We start from the raw sequence: 18,183 nt of genomic DNA, 5'->3' as shown, positions 1-18,183 counted from the left end.
TTTTGTTTTTTTCTAGTTGTTGGTCTTGACGATATTATGGACGAAGGAGTTGTTAAAGAAAGTGGCAATGATACCATTGATGAAGAAGAACTGATTTTACCTAACAGGAATTTGAGGGACAAAGTAGAAGAAAATTCAGTGAGATCACCAAGAAAATCACCTCGTTTAATGGCACAAGGTAATCCTTTCAAAGATTACCTAGAAAATCAAAGGTGTAGGGACAGATGTGAGAAATGGTCAACTTGCTGAGCATTTTGATAATGAGTTTTGAGTTTATACCAATTTGTTGACATAATTTTTATAAAATTTAATTGAAATTATACATTCACATAATTTAAAGAATTGACTAGTTCTATGAGTTTCCAGTACTCACTATCCCACTACCTATTTTCATTTCCCCAGAGACATTTATTCCATATCTCTGAGTAATATGTATATTGCTACTTTATGATTATTCTGATGTAGGCATTTATTGACTTCCCACTGTGGATTATGATTTAGCATTCTTCTCTGGTCCCTATCACACAAAAGCACATTTTCTCATCCTTCTACTATATAATTTTGTTAGAGCAGTAGTGATTATATTACTATGATTCTGTATGCTATCAGAGATGATCTGTTTAGTAAACAGATTACTTTTCCTATACATCTTTTTGTCTTTCTGATGTAAGATTTTTTTTGTTTGTTTTTCATTTGCTTATAGCTTTATATATTTGTACACACCGCTTTTTAAAAAATAAAATTTTTATTGATTTCAGAGAGGAAGGGAGAGGGAGAGGGAGAGAGAGATAGAAAAACATCAATGATGAGAGACAATCATTGATCAGCTGTCTCCCACATGCCCCCACTGGGGATTGATCTCGCAACCCATGTGTCCTGACGGAATCGAACCTTGACCTCCTGGTTCATAGGTTGGCGCTCAACCACTGAGCCATGCTGGTCAGGCTCTACTCAGAGCTTTTGTGTACATGTTAATAATTACACCCCAACCACTTTGCCAGTTGTCTAAATTTTTCCTAAAGATATTTGTGCATATCAGATATTCTGTCATTGTTATTTCATTGAAGAAATATCTCTGGGAGACTTTGATCTGCTCCTATTTGGACTGATGTGTTAGCCCTATATTCCTGTTGCATAGCTGTTATCCAGGGCTCTCCCCTTACCATTTTGAGGATTCTGTTCTGTGTTACAGTTTCTATTTCCTCTTTTTTGGCTTAATGCCTTCATTTTGGTGACACACTTCTTGTATGTTTGTAAATGTGATTAATCTGTTCTCATTGAAGTCATGGTCTGGTTGAGCATTGACTTCAGGGTTGGAAATAATTTTCCTTCGGAAATTTAAAACTATGCCATTTTTTTCTAACTTTAATATTGAGAAGTTTATTTTGACACTCCTCCCCCTCTTTTTTGGGAGGGTATGTTAGCTACTTTTCTTCTGGAACTTAGTGGAATTTCTTCCTCATCAGCTCTAGTGCTTTGGTATTTCTGATATTGCATCTTGGTGTAGGTGTGTTTTATATATTGAGCTTGGTAAGTCCTTTTAGTCTGAAACTTATTATTCAATTCTGGGAACATTTCTTGAATTGTTTCATTGGTAATTCCCTTCTTTATTTTCTTTGCTCTTGCTTTCTGGAACTCCTGTTTATTCTAAAGTGTTAGGTAGCAGGGACTAGGCTTTCCATTTTCTTTTATCTTGCCTACTTTCCACCTCAGTCTTTTTCCCCTATTTGCTGAAATTTTCTCATATTTGTCCTCCAACTTTTCCATTAAGATTTGCATTTATATTTTGTGAATGTTCTTTTTTTTTTTTTTTTACTTTGGGAATAGTCTTTCTATAGTATTTTAGTCTTGTTTCATGTATGCTGTATCTTGTTTTCTTTTGTAAGGTATTTATGGTGTCTTAAGTTTTTTCGTCTTTTTTTCAGTTATAGTTTCATTTTTTTCTACTTCAGTCTTTCATGTTAGAGACTTGTCTGATCATTGATTGTTTGCTCATGCTTAGGAGTAGGGAACTAAAATTGTATGGAACCTTTTAATGTGTAGATTGGGTTTTGTTAACTCTTGAGCATTGCTGTATGGTGATCTGGCTGTGTTGGTTTTTTTTTTTTTTTGAGAAATCCTGATGTCAGAATTTAGGTTATTCCCCTTAGGCTCATTAGATTGCTTATATATTATGGGAGCCCTTGAGGGAAGTTGACTGGGATGTATCACATTTCAGTATATATACATTCACTTAATCTTATAAATTTCAGTGTACTTAAATCTTCAACTCTTATCTGTGACTGATGTTCCTTAGCCTAGAAACTTTGGTTTTACACTCTCCATAGAATAAATCTTTCAGTCTTGGATTAGGACCAGGGAAGGGGAGTTGCCCAAACAGATGGAGTCTGGGAGAGGAAGCCTGGGATCTAACGACTTCTTTTTTATTTTTTTATTTTATTGATATTTTACAGAGAGGAAGGGAGAGGGATAGAGAGCTAGAAACATCGATGAGAGAGAAACATCGATCAGCTGCCTCCTGCACACCACCCACTGGGGATGTGCCCGCAACCAAGGTACATGCCCTTGACCGGAATCGAACCCGGGACCCTTCAGTCCGCAGGCCGACGCTCTATCCACTGAGCCAAACCGGTTTCGGCTAACGACTTCTTTAATACCTTTCTACTCATCCTGATTTTAACCACCTTTCTTCATCCCCACATTAGAATCATCTGAGGTCACCAATTCCTAAGCCTTTTGAGGTGTTAATAGTATTGGTTTGCCAGCACTGTCAACTTTTAGTGTTGGTCTTATTTTGAATTTCTCAGTTCATTAGTTCCTTCTTTTTTATTTTTTAGAGCTGAGGTTTATATTTTTTTAATTTAATTTTATTTTTTTATTGATTTTAGAGAGGAAGGAAGAGGGAGAGAGATAGAAACATCAATGATGAGAATCATTGATTGGCTGCCTCCTGCACGTGCCCTACTGGGGATTGAGTGTGCAACCGGGCATGTGCACCTGATTGGAATCGAACCTGGCACCCTTCAGGATAGGCTGATGCTCTAGCCACTGAGCCAAACCAGCTAGGGCAGTTCCTTCTTTTTTAAAAACATGTTTTTATTGATTTCAGAGTGGAAGTGAGAGGGAAAGAGATAGAAACATCAATGATGAGAATCATTGATCAGCTGCCTCCTGCATGCCCCCAACTGGGGGTGGAGCCCACAACCCGGGCATGTGACATGACTGGGATTCAAACCGTGACCTCCTGGTTCATGGGTTGATGCTTTACCACTGAGCACACCAGCTGGGTCATCAGTAGCTTCTTGATCATCCCTTGTTTGACTTCCAAAGCTGTCCGTTTTCTCTTCTGTTCTTTCCTTTTAGATTTATGGCTTTTTATAGCTTTAGTGGGGTTTTGAAAAGTGGATTGACTTAGATGCATATATTTACTTTGTCAACTTTTCCTCAATTTATATTTTAAATCAGTTATTTGGTATATACTTGTGACTTTGAGAAATGAAAAAAAATAGAATGCATATTATAGACAATGCATATTATTGGCCTATACTGCTTCAAACTAAGGCAGTTGATGTTTAGAGGAGAAAAAGGGACTTTTTACCCTTTGCTCAACAAATCAATTACTATTGCAAAACCATTTAAAAAAATATATTTTTATTGATTTCAGAGAGGAAGGCAGAGGGAGAGAGAGAGAAACATCAGTGATGAGAGAGAATCATTGATGGTCTGCCTCCTGCACCCCCCTACTGGTGATCGAGCCTGCAACCTGGGTATGTGCCCTTGACCAGAATCAAAATCGGGACTCTTCAGTCTGCTCAGTTCGCTCTATCCACTGAACCAAACCAGCTAGGGCCAATTTTTTTTTAATCTGTGAATACCTTCTGAGTTAAATATGCTATTCATTTATTTTTAGCAACCACTTAGGTAATGGATGTTAAACCATTTATTGCATCGTTTTCATTTATTTTATGTCAGGGCAGAGGTGAATAAAATAGAGCTGTAAATTATTACAAGCTGTCTTCAAAGCTTTACAAATTATCTTAATAAGCAGCCATTAAAATTTTAGTTATTTAACAGTGTTTTATAGTTGAACATGTGATAAGCAGTTCATAATCCACTAAGAAAAAACATATTGAGTGCTTAACCTAATGACCAAATATTAGAGATTTGGATGACCATATAATTTCTTGTCTAAGCTGGGGCACTTGAAAGTGAAAGGGCGCGCTCTCACATAGGACTGTTATAGACAGATAGGAACATTTATACTTTTAAGAGTTCCACAGTTTAGGGATGAATGACAAATTAGGAAAGTGTTCTAAATTTTGGTGCATAGTAGGATTTTGCATTGAAAGGAAGGGGAATTAAAAAAAATCGGTCGTGTTTAGTTATACAGAATTGATTCAGAAGTATTGGATATGCATAGGTTTGGAAATAGCTTTTTATTTTATAATTTAGTTTGTGGGTTGTTTTTTCTTTTTAACTTAGTGAATTACTTAGCTTTCTTTTCTTCCAGTATTTTTTTTCTTATTTTCCCACACTTTTGTGTTTCTCCTTCCCCTAGATAAAATATAGATAGGGAAAGAAGGAAAATTAATAGATTTTTTTATTAGGAGAATTGTTAAAGGTGAGAAAGTTTATTAAATTATTTTTCTACTCTTGTATGATACATTTTCTTGGTTTAAGTGTTTTTCATTGTAGTTTTTCTGTTGATGTAATAGTGTATACTTCATTTCCTCTTTTAGGAATAGCTTGGATGCTAAAATGGTGATATAAGTGAAGCACATTCAAAAGGAATTAGAGTTCTTTTGAGGTTGTGCTTTGAAACACAGCTTGTTTGTAATAGGTGGTTTAGTTCATTTTATTGGTACTTGAATTTTTGTTTGGGTTTTATATATTTAAAAATATTTAATGTTTAAAATGGTATGACATTCTTGTTTTAGGATGGGTATTGATGTAAATGAAGCTCTTTTATTTTACTTCCAGCTAATTTCCTTTTTTTTATTTTTTCCTATATTGATTAAGGTATTACATGTGTGTTCTTACCACCCCCCCCCCCATTACCCTCCCCAACTTATTTCTTATCGAAAAGAGACTTGATTAAAAAAAGAAAAAGAGCCCTAGCTGGTTTGGCTTAGTGGATAGAGCGTCGGCCTGTGGACTGAAGGGTCCTGGGTTCGATTCCAATTACGGGCACATGCCCGGGTTGCAGGCTCGATCCCCAGTAGGGGGTGTGCAGGAGGCAGCCGATCAATGATTCTCTCTCATCATTGATGTTTCTATGTCTCTCTCCCTCTCCCTTCCTCTCTGAAATCAATAAAAATACATTAAAAAAGAAAAAGAAAAAAGAGATGATGAAAACATTTGTCTTGTAATAAGGTGTAATAGTCTAAATTTTAGAGGTTTCCCCCCCTGCTAGAATTTATAGAAGTTTGATAAATATAAAATATAACATATATATGTGTATATCTAAAATCACCATTATGAGTAATTGTTCAGGACATTTTCATTGAAATGATACATTTTGTAGCTCAGAATAAAGAAGTGTATATTTTAAGTTGTAATGAAATAAAAACACATTGGCAAAATAGCTAAGTTATTTTTATTTTTTTCCCTTGTGATAGAACAAGTAAGAAGTTTGCGACAAAGCACTATTGCCAAGCGTTCAAATGCAGCACCTTTAAATAGCACAAAAAAAGCACCTGTGAAGACTGTATCTGCCCCTAAAGCAGGGGGGAAACAACCAGAAAGGTGTCAGATAAAAGAAGAAGCTTGTACATCACCGAAACCTGAGTATCATAAAGAGAGCAGAAGGGGCAGTCGGCATCTTGAACAAACTGAAGTATCGGAAGAATCATTATCTTCAAGTCACTCTTCAGTGTCGTCTTGTCTTGAAATGAAGGATGAAGTTGGATTAGATTCTAAGCAAAAGTGTAATAATCAAGAAAAAGCAAATGTGCCATCTCATGAATTAAATTGTCCACTCCTTTCAGAGACTTGTGATAGTATTGAAGAAAAGAAAAATGAAGCTCTGGTGGAATGTAAAATCAAGACTGTTAGTCCATTGTTTACATTTTCAGATAAAGAAGAACATGAAAAGAATGATTCTATTTCAGATAAAGTGGATGAGACTATTGTTGAAGAAATGAGTGCAAAGGGAAAAGTTGAACAAGAATCAAAGGAAATGGTCAAATTATCCCATGAAGGTGACCATATTGTTGAGGAACCAGAATCTTCTGCTGCTCTCTGTGGTGATGCTTCTTGTACAAATCCAAATAAGACCGAAAAGAACCTTGTAGGTTTTTCTAGCACTGTGGATGAAGTAAATGAATGCCATTTGGAATTGAAGAATACCATGGAATTTGATCAAGCTAAGAACTCTCTTCATAGAAATGAACTAGAACCATTGGGTTATTGTAAAGACATAGAGTCTAATCATAAACAGTTGGAGAGCACTGAATTTAACAAATCAAACTTTGATGAGGTGGTTGATACTAGTGCTTTTGAACCAGAGTGTAATATTGTAGAAAATGCTATTTGTGATGTGCCCGACCAAAATTTAAAACAGTTGAATATTGTTGAAAGTATTAAAATGGAGTCTCATGAAACAGCAACCCTTCAGGATGACAGAAACAGCCCATCAAATAGTGTTTCTTGCTTAGAGTCAAAAAACATAAAATCCAAACACACAAAACCTGTAATTCACTCTAAGCAAAACATGAGCACAGATACTCTGAAAAAAATTGTTGCAGCAAAGCATGAATTAATGCATAACAAAACGAAAACTAGTGTCAAAAGTGTGAAACGAAATGCTGATGAACTAGAATCTCAGCAAAATTTTCATAGGCCAGTCAAAGTGAGAAAAAAACAAGTTGATAAGGATTCAAAGATTCAGAGTTGCAATTCTGGGGTTAAGTCTGTGAAAAATCAAGCTCATTCTAATTCGAAAAAAACACAAGATCAAAATTTAGTACAGATTTCCAAACCTGTAACACATTGGTTGAGTGATAAGCCTCATGGTCAGCCTGGTTGCTCTAAAGAACCTCATCATCCTGCACAAACTGGACATTTATTACATTCCTGCCAGAAACAGTGCCACAAGCCCCAGCAGCTGGCTCCAGCAGTAAAAACCAATAGTCATGTGAAGGAAGAGCTTGAACATGCAGGTGGTGCAGAGCATTTTAAGGAGGAGGATAAACTGAAACCAAAAAAACCTGAGAAGAACTTACAACCCCGCCAAAGAAGAAGCAGCAAAAGTTTTTCTTTGGATGAGCCACCATTGTTCATTCCAGATAACATAGCTACCATAAAAAAAGAAGGCTCAGAACATGGCTCTTCATTTGAAAACAAATATATGTGGACTCCCAGCAAGCAGTGTGGGTTTTGCAAAAAACCCCATGGCAACAGGTGTGTGTGTTGTGTGTGTGTGTGAGTGTGTGTGTGTGATGTGTACAGTGAAAAGACATTCCTTTTTTAGTGTGGGATTAGTGGGAACATTTTAATAGAAAGAAATTAACATACAAAGACTTTTGCAGAAACAAACCCCTCATCAATCCTGGATAAGTGATAGAAAGATGGAGCCACTGAATTTACAAATATATTATCCTAGCATATTTTCAAAAGTATAGCGTGACCAACAATTGGTATATGTGGAAATGTTTCGTCATTGTAACCAGTTGGTGTAATTTAGTCATTACATACGGAGCAAAAAAACTTTTCAGTTAATCAGAAAATGGTTACACTGCCTTGGGTCTGTATATGTTTTATTTGGCTTGACAAAAATTAATAATAAAGTGTGAAGGTCATAGTGGAAATGCTATTTTTCTTTTGAAGATTTGGGGAGGGGGGTTAAATGAAGCACACTTTAACTTACTACAACTACTTCATAACTATCAAACTTAGAGTTGGAGTGAAATTTGGTAACTAAAACAACTGTTATATTACCCAGGTGAATTTTATATGTATCATGGAATGGAGTGAAAACATTAGTTTCTTTTTTGGAAATTTTTAGTGATTTGGAGGTTTCTTGTGAATTCTGATCTTTTAAGAAATGATTTTAACACTGTCCTTTGGCATTGTTTCCTTAGGATTCAGTGTTTTGTAGTTTATGGCACACCCCCCATCCCCCATCCCGGCCCATATATTTTATATGCTAGTTTTTAAGAAAGGAAAACAAGAAGTGAGTGGATATTGCAGCTACAAGATTATCCTGTTCAAGTGTTCAGATTGCTGTTGGGACTTTGCTGTCAACATTGATAATGATAAAAGAACATTATAACTTAACACATTGTAATGTTCTCCTTACTCATGAAAGTAAATGTTATAATGACTTTCACAGCACTATCAGATTACATAAGTGAAACTATTTAGGGGGGGACCATTCAGTAAAGTGTGTTGTACATTATTTTAGTGTGGGGAAAATGTGATTGGGGAAAGTGTGTGGGTAGTTTGGGGCTATTACTGTAAAAAATAATTCAAGTTTATGTCCAAGGGTTTCTTCATTGTGGATTCAGTCTGTGGCCTATTTTTAGTGTGAATGGTTACTTTATAATATATTTCAGTTTTTAAAAGTTGTGACTTATTTGAAGGTCGTGCTACATTTGCCCTCACTTATGTCTTTATGCTTTTTTTAACTTAAAACACCTTATTCAAATACTCTAAAGTGGGCCTTCTGAATTTTCAGGTCTAAGAGAATTGGGGGCTGGATGGTACATGTAAGTGCTCTTTTATGCCAGCCCCTTTCTCCTTCTTCCAGAATCGTCTATAAACTGTCCCAGTGACGTGATCAGAGGAATGGAATAGGAGTCTTAAGAGTGAATGAATTTCTAAAATGAAACTTTGGCCTACAGTTGGAAGCCAGGTTAAGGGTGTTATTATGTAACTTTTTTTGCAGATAAAGTTCTGTTCTGATGATTGGTCCTTAGTAGTTTGCTCAGGCTTTTAAATGATGACTGCCACTTGATCAACATCAACAGTTATTTTCCCAAAGTGAAGATTAAGTGTTAAGTCCCACTTTTTTTTTTATCAAGTGCTTCCTTTTGGCTCTACTCTATAAGACCTAGAATTTCTTTGCTTCAGTCTGGAAAATGACAGTATAGGGATTTTGAGTTCATCCTATGAAGTTTATATGAATAATAACATTGGAAACAGTCAGTTTTGGAAGAACCATTACACATTACTTCCATTTTGTGAATAAAGAACCCTAAATAAATGATTGGTTTTTTTTCTTTACATATTAACTAACCTTCACTACTTTGACACATAGTGCTTGTATATATTGTGGTTACTCAAAGAATGTTCCAGTCATGCAGCATGTAATTTTCTTTAATTCATGCATAAGAATATGAATTCATTAGGAAGGGCATATCTGGAAATAATTTTCATCCATCTTTTTCATTTCATGCACTAGCCCATTGAAAGCTATTTGCTAATATGACATTTTCTAGACAGAAAGCTTTGCTTCTGTAAAGACTATTTTAATAAGTCTTCAGCATTTTACATGTATTCCAATAGAGGTTAGCTTCTTGAATGTGTTCCCAGTGGAAATTATGTTTTTAAATAAATTAGTTCATGGTATGGCCAAATGTAATATTTGACCATAAGCAGCTTGTATACATGTCCTACAGACAGTAAGTATTGACTCTAACAATTGACACATCAGGCTGGCCTATTTTTTCATTTGTTTGTTCATATTTTAGATTCTGTTTTCTTGAAGATTTGGGGACGGGGGTTAAATGAAGCGCTAACATGGTGATTGTGTCAGGTTAAGCCTTTCTCAAGCACAGCATGATTTGAGTTTTGTAGTTTTCTAACAAAGGTGTACACATTATTTTAAAAACCAGTTTATTTAATACTCATTTTTAAAAAATTAATGTCACTTTTGAACTACTTTTAAACATAAGCCAGTTAATGTTTCAGAAGGAACAAATCTAGTCTTTTCATACTGTCTACCTTGTAGTTGTCCTGAAGACATTTGCATCTTTATATTACAATTTATTGTTCAGTTATAGAAGATTAGCTTATTGGATGAAATCTAAAACAAATTTTAGCTGAATGGATTCAAAGCTTTATAATCAAAGCAACCTTTTATTCTGAGAAGGAAATTTTTGCCTAGAATAAATGATTCTGGCTTTTTTTTCCCTAGGACTTTTAAGAGTTTAAAAAGTATTTTTCTCTGCAGATTAGGTTGTTAGTGACAAAAACATAGACTTACAGTTTATGTGGAATTGAACCCTTTTAGAAAAGAATGAATATATATATATATAAACATTCACAGTAATGTCTAGATTTGTCACTTAACAGAACTGAAGGCCCATCTTGTAACAATTACATTGTCAGTGAATTAATGACATGAATTTGTTAAGAACAGCAGTTCAGTGTTGCCTCTGCGGCTTACTTTGAAAAAACTTGAAAAATTTCTAAGAATATATTTTGGCTTATGCCAAAAAGATTAGAATATTAGTTTCTAATTACCCTATAGTGGATCTCATTTAGTTTTTTTAAAATTTTATTTAAAATTTTGTGTATGAACCTATAATAGAACAAAAATATCTCCAAACTCTTTAATTGATATATGCTGACTTGTCCACTTAATCCAGAGCTAAGCTACACACCATATATACATATACATACACAAATATATATATAATTTTAGTGAAGGAATTAACAACCTGGATGTTATATCCTCACTGGAGGATATTTTTTCCCATGATTTTTAGAGAGAGTAGAAGGGAGGGAGGGAGAGAGAAAGATAAACATCGATGTGAGGTACATCGACTGGTTGCCTCCCACATGCACCCCAAATGGGGCTGGGGATAAAGCCTATGACCCTTCAGTCCAAGGGCCAATACTCTAACCACTGAGCAAAGCTGGCCAGGGCCCAGGCTGTAGTCTTTTAAGTGATTTTTACCTATTAGTAACCAGATCAAGGACAGCAGAAAATGGGAGAGTAACACTGTTAGCTGTGTGATCCATACTCATCCCCCGCACCCCCTCCGCCCCGCCATGAGAAATAATACAAAAGGGGAAGAAAATACATGTCCCTTTGTGAATCTATACACTATAACTGGCCTTAATGTATAGGTTTTTCAGCAGTGTCTTATTGAAAATATTCAGACTTGAAATCATAGCTCTGACAATGGAAATAAAGGGAAATCACTTAGCTTTCCTTTAATATTTCAAAGACATTGCTTTCAAGAAATAGCAGCTCTTACGACTGCAATGTAAAATAGAACTTTCAAGCATCTGTATTTTTCTGTTGGCTGCAAGTTCTTGTAATTGAAACATGGACCCATCAAAAATCTCCCCACACCTAAAGAAACAATTTCTATATTGCAAACTAACTGCATTATTTAAAAGTTTACATATTAGGGTTATGAATCCAAAACGTTCTAGTTTTGTTTTTACATAAGGCACAAGATTTTTTGCTTTTTCCTCCTAAACCAAATGATCATTGGGGAAATGATGACTTACAAAGCCATCACTGGCATTACCAGATAGGGTAAAGAATGGTTGAATTACAGACTTGGAAGTCTTAATTTCCTTCATGCACAGCAGTAGCTTGGTATACAATAGAAAGGCACAGAACAAGAGTGCTGCTATTGAATGAGATATTTGGGATAACTTTTCAGGATACCATGTAAAGAATGAACCTCCTGTGAGTTTTATACTTACAATATTAAAAAAAGACCTCTGGTGTATTTAGGGAGAGTTGGCCATGTAACTGTGTGTTTTACCTTTAACATCTTCCTATTGGACCACAGTTTTTTAAAAGGAGTTTTGAAAAAAAAACACTTTTGACATGAGGTACTACTATTACTACCAAAATCAATACAAAGTCTTTAAATTGTTAAAAAATAGACCTGAATTATTCTATCTTAATTTTCCAAATATAGCATGAGTTACCTGAAAAATGAAAATGTTAAACATGATTGAGTTTTGTAGTTTTCCTAACAGTAGATTGTAAAATATGTAAATAATTTATCCCTCAAATTGCTGATTTGCCATTTTAGAGTCATAAATCTCATGTCCCTGGACGTTTTCATGGGTTAGTGAAGTTATTTCTTAGATAAGATGCAGTAAAGGGAAAACTTTTTAAGGACATTGCTTAGAAATCTTTTAAAAAGTCAGCCTCAATATTAATATTTTCACATTAACATACAATATTGATCTTTATTTTGCAAAAAGTTTACTAGGTGAAGTATTTGGTCAGAATTAAGGAAGTCCACACTCAAAGGTACATAGGATTTTTTTTAGCAAAATCAATGTCACACCCTGAAACAATGTTTTGAGCTCAAAGAATAGTTACATAGTTAAGATGGTTAAACAATTTGAGATACTCCATTATGTTAGTTTTTGAGTTGCATTTTTGTTTTCTGCTTTTTTGTCATTTAAAATTACTCATTGGAAAAATTCTCTAATTTTATGTATGACATCAGGTTTGTGTTCAATGTAACTTTGATGGATTGTGATCAAATCACAGATCTTAACCACCCTTCTCAGTAGAGAAATTATTCTATACTTTGTTATTTTATAAAGTATACTGACAAGGGTCAGTTGCTCTTTACTTTAGTCCTATGGGTTTTTTTGTTTTGTTTTCAGTATTTTCTCATACCAGAGGTGAAAAGTTTCATTTTCATTGAATATTCTTTTTGAAAACTTGCTCCATGTTGAACTGATAGAATGGGTTAAAGATAGAAAACATGCAAAAAAAGTTAAATTTTGAAAATTTAGGCTTTTGACATTGATTTTTAAGAAAATGTATCAAAGTATTTTTTTTCTTCCAGGTTTATGGTGGGCTGTGGAAGATGTGATGACTGGTTTCACGGTGATTGTGTCGGGTTAAGTCTTTCTCAAGCACAGCAAATGGGAGAGGAAGACAAAGAATATGTGTGTGTGAAATGTTGTGCTGAAGAAGACAAAAAGACTGAAGTAACAGATCCAGATATTTTGGAAAACCAAGCTAAAGTTGAAGTCCATACTGAAGATAAAACAATGGACTATGAAAAGCTTGGATTATCAAAGCACACATCAACAAATGACAAAACCAAATGTACAGATGATCCAGTGAAGCACAAGGTCAAAATTTTAAAACGGGTGAGCTTCTCGCTAATGCATTCTTTTGTTATCTTAAGAAATTTGTATAGGCTGATCATTAGAATTTGAAATTTCTCCTTAGGTTTTATTGTCCTAGTGTACATTTTCAAACTTATTTTTCTACAAAAGTGGATGGATTTTTATTTAACATACAAATTTTAATTTATTTTTGCTATTTCTAATCTCTAGTTTGGTACTTGGATTTTCCACGCGCGTGCGTGCATGCGTGTGTGTGTGTGTGTGTGTGTGTGTGTGTGTGTGTGTGTGTGTGTGTGTGATCTTGTGGTATTAACTGTAAATTGTGCTTACTGATAAAATTTCTTTACAAAGCTTTTCAGCCTAGCTGGCGTGGCTCAGTAGTTGAGCATTGACCTATGAATCAGGAGGTCACGGTTTGATTCCTGGTTGAGGCACATACCCAGGTTTTGGGCTCGATCCCCAATGTGGGGCATTCAGGAGGCAGCTGATCAAGGATTCTCTCTCATCTTTAATGTTTCTATCTCCCTTCCTTTTTGAAATCAATAAAAAAATTTTTAGAAAGTTTTTCAGTCTGTAAATGTCTATTAATCCTTAAACTACATTTGGCATTATTTTCAAATGGAAGAGTTTTGTTTTTTTCTCTGTAAGGAAAGATAATCTTAATTTGTTTTACCTTTGTCCTAGTATTTGCTTGGAACCCTCACCTCATAATATTTCTTTTAAGATGTGGACTCTTTAAAAAAGTTGTCAGTTTTCCCTCATTCTTATACCTTCTAAAAGTATTTCATAAATAAATATTTAAAGATATTTACTCAGTTATAGGAGCAATGTATAAAGGACACAGCACTTTATCTGATTAAATTTTCTTTGTCTACCTTTCTATTATTGTTTATTTTTCTAATTGATTAGTTATTCTTATAGATAGTGCTAGGGAGGAAACATAGTGGCAACAAATGTACCTGGAGAGTTAAATATAATAACCCAAAAAACAATGAACATGAATTGTAGAGTTGAAAGGAATCTTGGAAATCTTTTAGTCCAGCCATTCAATTTAAGAGCATGAGCATGTTTTCTCCAAAATCTCTATTACTTACAAACTCAGTTCTTTCAGACACTCCTTATATGACAAATCGGGATTAAGTTCCAGTTTGCTAAATCCTTGTATCCACTGTTTTCTGTCTGTTAAGACTTTTTGAGAATCAGATTATGTCCTTCTGATATATGCTGTTTCTTTATCTGTTGATCTGATTAGAACCAAAGTAATTGATGATACAGAACTGAAAGCTCCATTGAGAAGAATTTATAACACACCTTTGGAAAACTTCTTTTATCATTAACTATTACTCATCACTTCTTGGGTACAATTTCTTGGCCATTTAGAAATATGGCTCATTGTTTTATCATTTAGCTGAGTTGTCTCCATCTTGTCTAAAATGACATTTAAAAATACATTAACGATGTAAATGTTTTGAGAAAACCCCCCCCCCCCATTTCCGGAAAAAGACCTAGTCTGCTTTTGTAAATGCATGTGCTATCCAAGTGATAACCGCTTCCTTTTTGATGAACCGTTGGATCTTGACTTGCCTGCTTTTAGTTTATGAAATCTGCTCTTTAAAAACAACTTATTACCCCTAGATTTTTATGTTGAACCATTTATTGAGTTTCTGTTGTATGCCAAGCCTGATACCAGACTTGGGTTTATAGCACTGATTGAAATATGTTCCTGCTCTCAGGTAAATCTAGATGGGGAGGTAGAAAGTAAATAAATAAATAAAATTAGAAGATTCCTAGTCTGGAGAAAATCAGTTTCTGTATGTATTCTATGTCTATATACAGTGTTCTCCATCCTTTTTATTTACTATTTTTTATTTTATTTCAGAGAAGAAGGGAGAGGGAGAGATAGAGGAAAAAACATCAATGATGAGAGAGAATCATCAATCAATTGCCTCCTGCATGCCCCACACACACACTGGGGACCAAGTCCACAAACTGGGGTTATGCCCTGACCGGGAATTGAACCGTGACCTCCTGGTTCACAGGTCGACACTCAACCACTGAGCCATGCAGGCCGGACTTCCCCGTTTTTTAAACACTAGTGTGATGTGACTGATTTCTCCCAGGGTTCTCAGAATGCCAGTTTCACTACCAGTTCTTTGTGGGTTATATAAGAGTAGCAGGTATCCTGAAGGTTTGTTCTACCTTATGGGAGTTAAAATTGCCACAATTGGTACACTGAGAACTTAACTGATACACTTATTATAGAGGAATAGAACTTCATTTGTTTTAGAAAATAGTGAAAAATATAGATACCTGTTTCTTCACAATTTTTCCCTCCTTTTCCCATATCCACAGCCAACTAAGAGAACTCTTACCTTATATCTCTAATTTTCTTTCTAATATTGTTATTGGGAATGTGATCTCTATTTTTTAGTTCTCTTTTATTATATAAAAGAACTAAATAGTCTAGTATGTGTTCTGTAGAAAACAGTTGCTTAACAAATGGATTTTGAATGGAAGGGTGATTCTCCTGTTTGCTAATAATTGAGTTATTTTTTTGTGCATCTTTAAAAAACCCTTTAAACAGTTACTGGGCCAAAGAATAGAAAATGTTTGATATTGTTATAGGTTGTAATACTAATAAAGTTTCATTTTTTTCATCTATATCTCTTGAGGCTTGCTTTATATTTAAAGTTAGTGTAGAAGTTTTAATTCTACTGAATTAAATACTATTTTTTTTTTTTTTTTTTCAGGAATCTGGTGAAGGTAAAAACTCATCAGACTGTAGAGATAGTGAAATGAAAAAATGGCAGCTAGCGCCTCTTCGAAAGATGGGGCAACCAGTTTTACCTCGGAGATCCTCAGAAGAAAAAAGTGAAAAAATACCAAAAGATTCCACAACTGTTATTTGCACAGGAGAAAAAGCGCCAAAACCAGGTAGTGAGATTAATAGAAATTATTATATACTAATGTATTTATATTTTATTTCATATACTATCAGTTAAAATATTTAGGGAAGTTAAATTTTAACATTTTAATGTTTTGGTGATTAACCTTATTTGAAATGAAAAACCATTATTTTAAATTCTGGGGAAGTACTAATGAATTTAAGATACAGCTCCTTCCCTCATGGCACTTAAATACCAATGGGAGAAGACAGATAAGGAAATGGTATGCTATTTAACAGAATTTAGACACTTTGAAGAAAAGATAGAGTAATGGGATAGAGAGTCACAGTATTTATCAGTGTATAGTAATTTAAAGTCCAAACTTAGATATATACAGATAGAGTTCAATAGCGGCTCTCCAGAAGCAGAGCCCATGGAGAGCATCTATATTTAGAAGTTGGGAAGAAGAGACAGTTGGCTGAGTGAAATAAGAGGAGAAGTAAGAGACCATGGTGGCCTGGAAACAAGATGAAGTTCGATACAGGCAGAAATAACCATGTCAAATACTGTGTGGTGTGGACATTTAATAAGATTAACATAGATTAAGTATGTGGTGTAGTGAAATAGAAATTCTTGGTGAACTTGATTAGAATGATTTTGGTGGAGCAATGGGAACAAAAACCAATTGTAGTGGCTTATGGAAGAATGGAAAGTGAGGAACAAGATGGTGATTACAGATAACTCTTTCAAGGAATTTTGCTGTTTAAGGGAACAGAATTGGTGTGGTTAATGGAACAGAAGTGGATGTGGGATCTAGATCTTTATTGTTGAAAGTATTACATGTGTCCCCTTTTTGTCCCATTGACCTCTTATAGCCTGCCCCAGGAGTTTTTTTTTTTTTTTTTTTTAAAGGAGATATAGCATTAATGGCAGTGATCCCGTAGTGAGAGAGAATTTGGTGATATAGGAGAGATTATGTGATACATGAGGTTAAAAAATCCATGAGATGAGGGAGTGGGATTCACATTGAAGGGTTACATAGAAAAGGAAGATTGTATGTGATAGGACAGATACAGGTTGATTTAGTGATGGGAAGATGTGATAGCTGACATTTTCCTGTTTTCTCAGTAAAAATATGAAGTGAGAAAACCAAATGAGGTTGAAGTTGAGGAAAGGGGTTGTTGGTTTGAGAAGAGAGGAGAACACGTGTAAAATAGATGTTTTCAAAGTGGGAGAGGAAGTTTTCTGAGAAAATTTAACAGGATTAAGGCAACAGATTGAGTTATCTACTTAAGATTTGTGGCTTATAAATTTAAAGTGAGACCTGTCCACACCAGAGCTTATTTTTTTTTCCAGTTATCTTCAACTGTTTGTAGGCTATTCGGGTGAAGGATAGAAGTTGGTTTTCACTGGTGTTATGATTTTGCCAATGCAGAGGTTTAAAGGAGAGAGAATAAAGGCATTAAGTATGCAAGGGAGTGGTAATAGCTTTAGACTATTTAATCAAAGTTGGTTATGTGGGAAAGTAAGGGCATAGATGATAAAAATGATAGGTTTAAGAATGAGGAAGGAGATTTTAGAATAAATAAGTTTGTGTGATAGGAGGTCAGAGTAGTGGAATATTTGAAATTTTTTGGAGATGCATACGAATTAGTAATGGTGGATTGGGAAATCATTTGAAAAGCTTAACATTCAAATTACAATATCAATCAAGTACATTTGTTTTAAAACCACAGGAGATTTGTGAATTTTGTGGTAGTAGTAAGATAATTAAATTATTTGCTCACTTAATAAGTTCAGCCACATTTTCTAAATAGTTTTTTAAAAAGTTAATGCATATATGTGAAAAGTAACTAGCTTTAAAAGCCATTATTTAAAATGGAAAAGAGGATATTTTGGTTTTTTTAGCTTTAGGGCCATGTGTTAGACACTTAATTTCTAATTAAAATTGATTTTAATTAGAATATTTTTAAAGCTGAGGTATAACTGGCACAGCATTATATTAGTGTTAGCTGTACAGCATAATGATTTAATATTTCTTTATATTATTAATGATCACCACAGTAAGTCTAGTTAACATCTGTCACCATATATAGATTTATTTATTTTTTATTATTTTTTTTTAAATAAATCTTTATTCAGATTATTACAATTATTTCTCCTTTTTTCCCCCATAGTTCCCCTCCAGCCATTTCCCACCCCACCTTCTGCCCTTACCTACCCCCCACTG

The 18,183-nt window shown here is 34.5% G+C and overlaps 1 protein-coding gene across 8 annotated transcripts in view; it reads left to right on the top strand.

Moving 5' to 3' along the window:
• The window catches only part of PHF3 (PHD finger protein 3), a 90,651-nt gene that overhangs the window by 44,565 nt on the left and 27,903 nt on the right, over positions 1-18,183 (top strand). For 4 of the 8 annotated variants that reach the window (XM_080665677.1, XM_080665681.1, XM_080665678.1 and 1 more), the window contains 4 exons: positions 17-178; positions 5,619-7,401; positions 12,780-13,089; positions 15,819-16,002. In XM_080665677.1, the coding sequence (XP_080521803.1) occupies positions 17-178; positions 5,619-7,401; positions 12,780-13,089; positions 15,819-16,002 (2,439 nt within the window). The remainder of the gene's footprint in view (positions 1-16; positions 179-5,618; positions 7,402-12,779; positions 13,090-15,818; positions 16,003-18,183) is intronic. The other 4 variants (XM_080665682.1, XM_080665679.1, XM_080665683.1 and 1 more) reach the window with 2 other exon arrangements.

Source organism: Plecotus auritus (genome assembly GCF_963455305.1).
Source record: "Plecotus auritus genome assembly, chromosome: 4".
NCBI lineage: Eukaryota > Metazoa > Chordata > Mammalia > Chiroptera > Vespertilionidae > Plecotus > Plecotus auritus.
The sequence above is the reverse complement of the archived record's forward strand: the minus strand, read 5'-3'. Positions and strand labels throughout refer to the sequence as shown.